This window comes from Morus notabilis, unplaced genomic scaffold (genome assembly GCF_000414095.1).
Source record: "Morus notabilis unplaced genomic scaffold, ASM41409v2 Scaffold467, whole genome shotgun sequence".
NCBI lineage: Eukaryota > Viridiplantae > Streptophyta > Magnoliopsida > Rosales > Moraceae > Morus > Morus notabilis.
In genome coordinates this window covers 107,273-119,806 of record NW_010361652.1, presented here as the reverse complement: position 1 = coordinate 119,806, position 12,534 = coordinate 107,273, and the positions used below count along the sequence as shown (strand labels likewise).

The window sequence follows — 12,534 nt, the reverse complement described above, 5'->3', positions numbered from 1 at the left end:
ATATACTAAATGAGAGAGTTTTGATAAGTTGTCCTTCGCTGTTACTGTAAAACCACCACCACCTATGGCTGATTAGAGTTGAGTTTATTTAATACTTATTCAATTTGGTGGGAAATAGTAATTTATTTAGTAATTAAAAGAAAAAGGAACTAATTGATGGACTTATGAGTGCAGTAGGTCAGATAGGTCCGTCACTTCAGCTGGGTCGTTTAACGTATTGGACGACTGAGATTGAGAGGTACCTCAGCTCCTCCTCCTTACGTAAGGTCATTATCTTCATCTGTTTCTTTCCTGCTTTATCTTTCTTTCTATTTTATTTTATTTTATTTTTACTTTTTTTTTTTTCCTTTTACCTTTTATTTTCTGTGGAGAAAAAAGAATGGTACCACTAAAAAAGAAAAATGGAAAGGCAAACTGAGAAAGATATGTGTGTGCTGCATACATAATAATCAAAAGATAAGAAAAGCAAACGCTTACATTCTGATTTCTGTAGCAATGGTGATGCAATTGACTGTTCCCACCATGAGCAATATGGATAAGCTAAGATAAGCAAGTACATTGAAAAAAAAAATAAAAATAAAAAAACTCAAATGTTGTTTTCATTGTTACAGTTGAAAAATAGTCTTTTCTTATCCTTAACTGCTGGCCCTCATTGCAAGGCAAAACAAAGCCACTCAATTGACCTTGTCTCATGATTCATGAGAGAGAAAGGAAGGGGAGAGGAGTGAGCTTGGAAAGAGGGAAAGAGAGAGAAACACCCAACCCAAATTTCCAATTGCCAATGGGATGTTCAGTTGTTTCAACTTCAAATGCCCTAGAGGAAGAAAGTAAAGCCACATTTTGCCTCACATCACTTATTCAATTGCACAGTCAGATCCCACTTTGATGATAAGTTTGCTTTTACCATCCTGCCAGATAGAATACCAACAAAGAAGGCAGATATATTTCTCTTCTAATAATGAGAGAGAGAGAGAGAGAGACCAGTGAACTTGGCTGCTTTATAACGCAATCGCAGGGGGTATGACAAATCATCAAATTATAGGACCCACCCCCAACTATATACAAGTCAGAACAAGATCAATAATGGAGCTCAGCAGCTAATAGAACAGGTAAAAGCCCAGTTCTACCCATGCCAAATGCAATCCTGGACCTGTAATCTGGTACAAGCAAGCATGGTTTTCATATTGATAGAGATGATCAGAACCATTCATCCAACTTGTGAAACAAGGATTTCTCATGTGTGTGTGTGTGTGTGGTGGGGGGAATTGAAACACACACGATGAGACTTCCTGTAAAGTGTACTTCTTCAACACTTACACAAGCATCATTAATGGCTTGCCTCTCACTGTCAAGTTAATCACACCACATTCATAAGGAAAATGGGGCTCTAAAAAACAAATAAAAAAGGAAGGGCAAAGAGACAGTCCCACTAACTATATGGGTCTATGGTCCATGCATATTTTGGCATTTATTACCCATCTCACATTTTCTAACAATAGGAATAATAAATTCAACAGTCAGGTGCTAAAACAACACATCTGAAAAGAACAAACACTTAGAGAAAGAGAGAGAGAAAAGAGAAAGAGAGATGTATCAGTCTGCGCATTTAGTTCTCACCGGCTACAGCTTAAACTAACTACCATTTGAATCAAAATAGACGGACAAGTTCTCTCAAGAGTGGATACTTGCTTTCACTTGGACCTTCCTGAAGTTCCACTTCAAGACCATCTCCAGTTCTTTGACGACAGATAAAACAATATGATCTTCTCAAAAAACGAGATACAAAATCAAATCTTCGATGCAGGTAAGTTACCCCTCCCTTATCCTCTCCGGCAGACGTTGCTTATGATCAAATGAATATGAAACCAAAAAAGAAACATGAAATTTAGAAGCGTACAATACAACAATGGATGATCCGATACCAAGCAGAGACATTCATCCTCGACATTAGTCCCTTCCTCCGAGTCCTCCGGAAGAGCCAAAACAAAGAAACAGAAGCTGATTCTCTACAGTGCTCTTTTAGATGCCATTGCCACGTGCTTGCTCATGAATGTCACTGCTGAAATTCCAGCTCAAGAACAGAAGCTTTTGCCCATATTTTCTAACAGCCATTGCAGGAACCACTTGCGGGCTATATAAAAGTCACCCACTGCATTCACCTTCCCTGCAGGAAAAGTTTCTTAGTTTCTTGGCTAGTCACCGTGAGAAAACTGGAATCAACTGCTTCTACACAAACTCTTAAAGGATCTGAACAATCTTTGGAACATCATCCCTCGGTCCTTCAAGCGACCGGTACATGTATAGAATTTCAATCTCATCATCAACTATGTCCTCCTCATCTACTTCATTTCTAGTCATAACTTCCACCACCAAGCGGGGCAATGCTCTCGCAACCTCCCTACAACCTTGGTGGGTTAACTTACACGAAGACATCCAGAGAAACCTCATGTTGTAATAATGGTGCAAGCCCGAGTGCAGAGCCACATCTCCAAATGGGCTATCCCTGATCTCGAGCTTTTGCAGCTTAGGGCAGCCCTCTAGCATATATTTCAGCCCATTGTCGCTATCTCCAGCAAAAGCAACAGAGAGGGTACGGACTAATTTCCCGTATTGTCCAATGTAACTGAAAGCTCGATCAGTCAGCAAACCAGATACAGCAAGACGGGTCAGCTTCTTACAGTTCATAACAATTGCTCCAAATCCTTCATCCATAGGCTGACCTGTCAAATGATCCGGTCGGTGTCGACCCATTATACAGAGACGAAAAACAACCAGATCCGGGCAGTTCTTCGACATGGCTATTACTACTGCATTTGTCATGCGCTGGCAGAAGTACAGAATGGATTGCAGTTTTCTACAACCCTCAGAAATGGCTTGCAGCCCAACCTCAGAAACAGGCCCCTCTATATCCTCGCGAGCATCAACAGGAAAAACACGAAGCTCACGAAGCTCTTTGCAAGTTGCAGCTACGGCCTGCAGCCCTTCATCGCATATCGAATCAAGAGCCTGCACAAAGAGGAAAAACACAAGTAAGCATCTGAAAGGCCAATTTTCACAAATGTCAACAAGAACACCACAGTGAGTTTGGCACATACCCAGAAAGTTTGGAGCTTGTGGCAGTGGCATATGACCGGTTTCAGTTGTTCAGCATTGATATTGGCATAGCTAAAGTTCAAAGATGTGAGATTAGCACAAACAGGATAAATTGCAGGCAAGAGTTCAGGCAAGGTTTCTCTGAACCCCGAGAGACAAGTCAAAGATTTGCAAGCAGCAAACGCGGATGCATAGTCCGCTTCCTGCTCACCCTGAATCATGCCATCCGATGTGCTGAATGAGCCCGTCCCTAGATGCGTCAGCTGCGGAGCTCGAATCATCAGACGATAAAGCTGCCCGATCGAAACATACCGGTTTAATCTAAGCTTCTTCAAGGAAGGAGACCTAACCACAAGCCTCTCCAAAGCCTCAAAGTTTACGAGGCAATCCACACAATCAAAAATCAGAGATTCCAAACAGGTGTGACTCCCCGGGAAACAAGCTATCCAATCCACATCCTCGTCCATTACCTCAGATTCAATCAGATCAAGAACTCTAAGTTGTCTGCAAAAATTTCACCACAACATCTCTCAACAGTCGATTCCTCATTTCAGTTTCTCCATTTCCAAATCACACAATTCATTGCCAAAACGCAAAAGGCACAGATCGCTAAACAACACCAAAAGATAAAGCAGATCTAAAAAAGCGCCCTTCCCCAAACACTAACCAGATCACGAAAACCCTAGAAAATCCTTAGATCTACCACGACAAAAGATTAAAGCAAAATAGAAGATATTATCGGCGAAAACAATAAAGCTACGTACCGGCACTTGTTGGCAACGACGGCGAGTCCAGTGGTGCCGAAGCCGTCGCAGCAGACGAGGACAAGCTCCTTAAAGTTGGGGAATGACTCGGCGATGAGAACGAGGTCCTCGTCGGTGACGGACATGCGCTTTAGGTAAATCTTCTCCAGCCAAGGGTAAGCCTTGGCCATGGCGACCACCCAGGGAGCGAAGTGGGCCCCCCAGTTATGCGGCATGAGGTTAAAATCGGCGAATCTCGGCTTCCCCTTGATCGAGACGGAGCGGACCCTCGTGAAGCGCGCCGTCGTTCGCCGGGGAGACACGGCGTAGCAGTTACCGATGAAGAGCTCGGATCGGGTGAGGGCCTCCGCACGGTACCAAGACTTGCAGACCAATGAGGCGGCGCTCCGGTCCCGGCGAGACGTCAGGAAGCAAAGCACGTTCTCCAGAACGTTCTCGAGGACCTGGTCGGGGTACGGCGCGGGGAAGAGCTCAACGGAGGTGGAGCCACCGGAGCCGGAGGCGGTAATTCCGGTGGCCGCGGCATCCGACGGCGGAGATCGGTCGTCGTCCTCGGACATTTGATCTAGAAAATTGGATGAATGAGTGGATGGAATGATGGATGGATAATAGGGGGGATTTGGGAATCTATAAAAGGTAAAAATCTCTCCCTCTTTGTGTGCTTCAGATCAGAGTTATTAGAAGGAAGGGATTTGGGGAGGAGAGAGAAAGAGGGAGGGGGAAACTGGGGGGATTAGTAGTTTAATTGGGTCACGACTCACAAGAGAGAGTGAAACAGTAAGCTCTGCTGTCTGTGTCTCCCAGCATTGGGATTCTCCATCTCTCTCTCTCTTTCATCTGCAATATCCAATGGCTCCACACTTCTTCTCCATTATTTGCGGGGTTTTTTTTTTTTTTTTTTGCCCTTTACGAGCTTTTTTTAAATTATTTCTTTAATTTAATTTTTTTCCAATATTTAATAGAAAAGTTGTGGGTTTAACCAATCGTTTAGGATGTTTGTTATGTATCTGTCTTTAATTTTTAATTATAATTTATAATTTTTTATAGTATATTTTTTTTATAAAAAATTAAAATTATGAATCATAATTTTAAATTTATAAACTAAAGTTATTTGGTTGGGGGATTCGTCTCCTGATTTGAATCATGATTCGTGGTTCGCTACAGTATTTTTTCTCACAAAAAATATACGTAAATCGAAAATAATTTTAATCACATAATTTTAATTCATGAACCAAACGTCTCATAAATGGATATTCTCAACTTATTTTGTGAAATGTTGTAAATTCCTCCCTTTAACTTTCCCGAATTTGTACTTCATTGTACGTGTTTTTTTTTATTATTATTATTTCCTTTTCACAAATGGTGTATTTTTTTACCGCATCAAAGAATTCTTGCATATTAATAAAGCTCAAATAGTCTCGAAACAATTCTATTCATTTATTCATTAAATAGTACTAGCTTTCATCCATAACACTATTATGTTTAATATGATAGAAAAGAACAAGGAAAGAAGTGAGTGGAGAAATTATTGAGCGAAAAATAATAAAGTGAGTTGTTTGGTATGAAAGAATATATGAGGGAAAGAAAAATATAGTAGATACAAAAATGTTGAAAAAATAAAAAATTTATTTTAAGAGTGCATGATGACTAAAAGGGTTTGAAATCAGTATTTATCAAAATTACTTAAAATTGTTCTCTCTATGGGCCACTAATTTTTATCTCTCCAACATTATGTAAAAAACTTAAATCCATTTATTGATGACTAAAATAACTTTTATACCCTTATTTTTAAAGCTAAATGAATATTAAATAATTGGTAAAATAGTCAATTTAACTTATTATATATTTTCTTTTCTCTGACCGTACCATATCATACCAAATAATATAAAAGAAAATCAACTTCTATTTTTTCCTTCGTATTTTCTTTCTTTTATGTGTTTTCTATTATATTGTATTTCCCTCTAATCAATTAAAGTGTAGGTGATTATTTGTTGCTAACTTATATTTATAACCTAAAGTAAAATTGTAAAAAGAAATCATTCTAGTTTAAAGTCATAAATAACCAAAAGTTTAAATACAGTTTACTCTTTTTTTTTAGGCATAAAATGTCAAAATCGATTTTGTAAGATAAAACTTATTTTAAAAAAATAAAAACTTTTAATTAGTTGTAATTTCACTTACATCATAAGAGCATAAAATAACATACAATATAACCTCAATAAATTAAATAATATTTTTAGCCGGTCCCAACTTACATCGACGGAGTCAAAGCTAGAAGCCCCAACTCAAAATTTTTGTCCTTTTAAATCTTATATATATATATATATATATAATTAGGTATTTTATTATATTGGTATTAATAAGGCCTTACTAAAATTAATGTCATAATCCTATTTCCAAATTAAACGCCCAATATACACTCAATAATTAGGGGGAAAGAGTCAAATACCCCCTAAATATATAAATTTGAAATTTTACCTCTTATTCTTGATTAATATCTTTTTTAATCAAATAATTATATTAATCAAAGGGATATTAATTAAGAGTACACGGTAAAAATCTAGACTCATACACTCTAAGGGTAAATTCAACAATTTTCTCTAATAATTATGCAACATTTTGAGGGTATAAAAACTCATCGGGGACAATCGTAGTGTATTAATAGATATTTTGTTTTGATTAGATATTTATGTAGTTCTTAGCCCCCCAATAACATAAATTTCTGACTATGTCAATGCTGATTTGGACTAATATGGAAATTATTATTCGATTAAAAATTGATTAATAAATTTTCATGGTCTCAAGGTATTAATTTATAGAGGTTTAGTTGTATATTAAAAGAAAGAAGCACAAAAAAATATATTTTTTTCTAAAAGATTATAAAATATTCTAAGTTGGTTTGACCAGTTTTCGTAGTTGAAATAACTAAAATTGTTAATTAAACCAATAAAAACTTTCAAACCTATCGAACTTTGTCAGTTAAAAAACAATCGGTTCGGTTTGGTTTGATTTAGTTACTTCCCCAATTTGTTGATTTTTTTTTTTTTTACATAATCTCTAGCTTCCTTCCTTTTTTTTTTTTTCTAATGGGCTGAATTTGTGGAAAATTTTATAAGTTAAAATTTGTGAGCCCTTGAACTCCATTTTGTCGCAATTCACTACAAAGGGCTCTTCTCTAGCATCCATGTATATTAATGCCGATTTTCATCAAATCACACCTCCAATCCCATGCAACAATAAAATATCTAACATGGAGTTGACATTATATAATTTAAAGCCTAACATATGAGTTAAGTTTTGTGTTGATACTCTTTTTCACTTGGAAGAAAGAAACAGCTTCTGTTGAATGAAGAATCTAAGGTAGTTCATCATCCTTACAATAACATATACGTTTACGATATCGTTGTTTTTAGAGTTTAAGGCGTGTCTTTATTTAAGAACTTTAAGGCGCGCCTATTAACCTATTATGGAAAATAAAATAATAAGAATGAGGATGTTAATTCTCTTAAAATATATTTATTGATTAGATGATACAACAAGAACTAATCCAATTCATTTTTCGTATCTACTAAACTGATAAATAAGAATTTTATCAATGTAATTACTAAAATATCATTTTACTGGCCGTTATCGTTGTTCTATAATGATCTAGCTTATTAAAAGTAAGTAAATTTCAGGTTCATTTTCTTTCACTTGAAAGCAATACCAATATAATAAATCAATAAATAAAGCAATACCAAAATAAAAATTTTTAAAATTTTTTATATTGCGCACGAAACTCTAATTACTGATTTTTAAGTAAACACATAATTATATGAAGAAGAAAATCACTTTCTCCTTTCTTATTTTTCTTTTTATATAAAATAAACGCGTCTCAAAAATACTTTGTGCACATTCACAATTTAGTACAAACACATGCAAATCATTATTTTTTTCATGTTTGTAAGTGTGCTAATCTCTCCTTAAATCATAGTCTAAATAGTATGAGTTTGTGATATGTTGAAATTTCTTAAAGGCATGTGATATCTAGTTGATATATTTTTCTTACTTTCTAGTTTAATGAATGGTTCGATAGACATTAAACAACAACAAAAAGAATTACAGATTTTATTTTCGTAAATACCTAACTTATTAAAAATATCTATTTTAAAAAATTATACTCATTGATTAGTTTTAGTCTAAAAAATAAAAATATATAAACTAATATTAAGAGTTAAAAATAGAAATGAACTTCATTTTAAAGGGGTTTTTAAAAATTGCTGAAAAAAAAAAGACAATCTTATGGACCGACGAAAAATTTCCAAAAGAAAAAAAAGTATACGTTTTAAAACCAAAAGGGATAGAAATGTCAAATAACGAAACGCTGCGTGGTTGTTTCGATAATTAGACAAAACAGTGGGGCACATTCACGAGGATCCCCAATTAAGATAGTACACAACTGACAACACAACAAGTAGTAGACAAGGAGCTTTTTTCTCCACGCCTTTTCAAAGGAAAGTAAAATCACGGTCCAATAAAAAAGGAGTAAACTGTAACAGTTGTTAGTTACAAACTTACAGGACCTTCAGGACCAAAAAAAGGTTAAACCCACCAGAGCCCACACCACAGTCTGTTCCCGTATTTTCCACGCGCCCGCCAGCGCGTCACACCCTAACTTTTTTACTTTGCATCTCTCATCTCTCTAAGGTGAAGAGAGAGACGGATTTGTGATAGTTGATTCGATCAAAATCGCATTATAAAAGATACCTAGAATAAACAGTTCATAAATAGATAAATAAATAAATATAATGGTTAAAAAATAAAAATTTATTAAAAAATTTTTGAAAAAAAAATTAAAGAATATCATTTGATGAAAACGAAACCACTCTCTTGTATTAGTTTTTTTTTTTTTTTTTTTTTTTTTTTTTTTTTTGTGTTCGCAATATTGGCCATCAACTTTGCTGAGGTTAGCATCAGTTGTCCTTCTTGCTTGGATTTATTCTATCCACTTTTTTCTTCTTCTTTTTTTTTTTCTCGTCCTTTTCACTTGACAAGCAAATTTCAATTATACGTGTATAATTGCTTCCCTAAATAAGATAATACATTGATTTTTTAGTCAGATAAGCTCCACTCATTACCGATCTTAGTTTAAGAAGTTAATTTGCTTGGTTTTTATTTTCTGTTTTAAATCACTCCTATTAAGAACAGAGGAACAAAAAAAAAAAAAAAGGCATAGCAATGAATGGGCTATGAGCCTATTATCTCCAAAAGAACGGAGATGATTTCTTCAAGCAAAATTGTGGAAAAAATGAATCTACTTTTGTTGACCAAGTGATGTTTCTTGGTTAAATGTATCCAAATGCCTAGTGTGGATCTACCTACCCTTTTGGGTTTAATCAACTCCTTTCTCTATTATCTATTTGTTTTTTTGTTTCTTTTTGAGATGTAGGATTGTGTTCATTATATAGTGATACTCTTTCTTTTTCTTTTTCTTAAAAAAAAAGAAAAAATAAAAACTTGAAGAGTGTGTTTGGAACTTGTTCAATGATTTTTTTTTTGTATAAAAATAAAAATAAAAATATTTTTTATTTCAAACAGAAATTATTTTTAAAAATGTGTTCGGTAATTTTATCAAGAGATTATTTTTAATATAAAAAACCCATTAATGTCTCTCTCTCTGTTCGAGAGAAGAGAAAACGAAAACAAAAAATGAAAAATGACTAAAAGTCATTTTTCATTTCTCTCTCATTTTACACTAAATTAAAAAATCGTTTTCATTTCTATTTTTTATATTTAATCGTGTCAAACGCCGTTTTAAAATTATTTTTATTTTTTTTCTTGAAAAACGTAAAAAATAAAAACATAAACAATTATAAACACGACATAAGTGTTAACTTTTTTTTTCCCGACAAAAAGATTAGAGTTGTAATTCTAGATCAAGCAACCACTTTCTTACTAAGTCCTATGAGTTTCTTTCGACTCGACACTCCAGTAATATCGCGACTCATTTTAAAATTTAAATTTTTATAAAAAAAAATATTATAATAAAAAAAATTTTGAATCAAAACTTTTTGTCTTCTCCGAAAGTTCCTTTTCTAGTAGGGTGTGAGGTGCGTTGGAGGTAGTCTCTAGCTTTAGTCAAGTGTTATGACTTTACTTTTGTTGGACTCTAGTTTCTTTAGAAGAAAATTGTTGAATTTATTTTTAGAGTGTGATTTTTATTTTTTGAATAATACTTATTAATTAATATAGTTATTTAACAAAAAAAATGATATTAATTAATAGTAAAAGGTAAACGTTTAAATTCATATATTTTGTAGTTGTCTTCTTTTCTCTTTCTTTGGTGCTTGCGAGCTGCCTTCTTTGTTTTTCTATTTTCTTTGTTTTTTTTTGTTTTTTTGTTTTTTTTTTTTGCCTTGAGTCCTTTAATGAAGATTATTTACATTTTTTTTAAAAGAACCACGCGATCATTTTGTGCCCCAAGAAAACAAAAAACTTCATTTTCTATAATGTGTGCAATGAAGTTAGCTTGTTGAGCTAAAATAATTATTCATTTGGGTTAGATAGTAATGCATCTTTCTTTGTCCACTAAGGTAAGAAGTGGGTTATTGACTAGAGCATGTGAAAAGTGAATTTCATCAATAGGTATAAGAACTATTGTTTTCTCCATCTTCTCTTATCGTGGTATGTAACTAGAGCATCTCTAATGTAGCACCAAAGCAGTGTATCAAGATTAAATTTTAGTATTTGAGAAGAAAATTTACTTGTAAAAAAAAAATGTTATTTTTAGTGCTAATTTAACATTTATTATATTTGGCATCAAATAGCGCATTTCTATTAGTTAATGTGTTGAGACTTTTTTTTTTTTTAAATCATTATGGCATTATCATTTTTAAATTATTTTAATACTAAGTCCTTTTACAAGTTCCGAAATGTGCATATAGCATTTGACGTAAGATTATAAATTGAAATAAAAAATAGAATAACACATTAAATATGTCACTTTCATACTTTTTAGTGGTAAAAATAATGTTGATACCGACATATATTGAAGATGGACATCCAATGAAAATGGTAAATATTTGATTAAGAAAATATGTCTTTTAAACAAAAACAAATTAATCAAACATTCAACTTTCTTCAAGTTGTAGGTTATTGGTAACACCTTAATCTTTGGAAGCAAATTTCAAGTTGTAGGTTATTCTAATCTTCATTAAGAAAGAAAGAAAGAAAGAAAGAAAGAAGGATATAATGCTGATTTTAGCATTGTACTATACAAAATTTGGAGTGGGCCGTCAGCATCAAAGACCGACCATTGAAAAGTACATCTCTCTATTGGCGTGTTTTAAGACCAATATATTGTTGTGACGTGAGATTCAAAGGGTAAAAAACCATGTCATTGAGGTGTCAAGTACTCGTATGCTTCAAAGATATGAAATAGATTCCGAGGCCACACAATAACAACTTGAGGAATCTCTTTTCAGCCACTGCGGTATTTAATTATCTGTAACATATCAAAATAAAAAAAAATAAAAAAAAAATCATGTTTTGCTTATATATGATTGACAAAGGGAAAAGAACAAACACAACTTGTTTAATGTGACAATGGCATTAATGAGTCTCCTCCCAAAGCCAGTACTGCCCAGATTGATATCTTGTTTTGTTCGTTTTCGGTTGGAAAGATTTTGAGGAAAGCCCATGTGTTTTAGCAGCCAAATCAGACTTCTTTTTTCTGACCATATTTAGTCTGAAATGAATTTCTTAGTTATTGTCATTACACAGTACTGATAAGGAAAGCTAGCCTTGGGGTTGGAGTTGGAGGTTTCCTCCAAACTGAGAATATTATCATATGCTTTTTGTAACGGATTTTTCAACTCAAAAAATAAAGTCATCTTCTTAGTTTATATATATATATATATATATATGTGTGTATATATATATTTTACCCGCAGGTAAGTGATCATCAACTTCATTTGTTTGTCTTTAGTAAGCAATTCATTTTTATGTATTGCTGGTTACATACCAGTTTGCAATCTTGTATGTTGAATCTATACAATGACCATTGGACAATATGTATGCAATCCATACTGAAAGAAACATACAGATGGAATATATTCTACGTATTAGCTCTTTGTTTTTAGTTTTGCTCTCTTGTATTTGGTAAGAATAATAGGAGATGAAGTTGGGGAGAAGAAAATGTAGGAGAAGCACTTCTTGAGCCCAAAATGAGCAGCTTAGATTGAGCAAAATCTTGGAAGAAAGAGCAAAGAAACGCTTTTGTATTTGACACACAAAATCGTATAAAGTTGAATGTCCTAGTGATAATAGATTATCACGGTGGGTTTGCGGTTAAAGAAGTGAGCGATGGCTAGCGTTTTTGAGAGTCTTAAATGAGAAAGTCTGTCTCTATTAATTTAACAGTACATATAAAATGTATAGGAGGGTAATACGTGTTCCGGACGTTTTATTATTATTTTTTATCAAAAATATCACACGCTATATCGTATATATATACGTTCCTTATTATTGCTTAGTAGCTCATGTATGCTATAAGGAGTATCGTTGGTTCACTTTTTTTTTTTTTTTTTCCCACCACCTTTTTCCATGTTGAAATGTGCCACAAACAGTTGTCCAGGGGATCAACGTACCTAAAATGTTCACATCAAGTAATTTGGCTCTGCTTCTATAAAACCGAGTG

General features: G+C 33.8%; 1 protein-coding gene across 1 annotated transcript; it reads right to left on the bottom strand.

Moving 5' to 3' along the window:
* Window positions 1-1,324: 1,324 nt before the first annotated feature.
* Window positions 1,325-4,560, bottom strand: LOC21408713 (transport inhibitor response 1-like protein). Its single transcript, XM_010100363.2, has 3 exons — window positions 3,858-4,560; window positions 3,096-3,597; window positions 1,325-3,006 (listed from the first exon to the last, which is right to left on the bottom strand). Exons 1-3 carry the CDS (start codon window positions 4,415-4,417, stop codon window positions 2,239-2,241), a joined length of 1,830 nt encoding a protein of 609 aa, XP_010098665.1. The 5' UTR covers window positions 4,418-4,560; the 3' UTR covers window positions 1,325-2,238.
* Window positions 4,561-12,534: the final 7,974 nt, after the last annotated feature.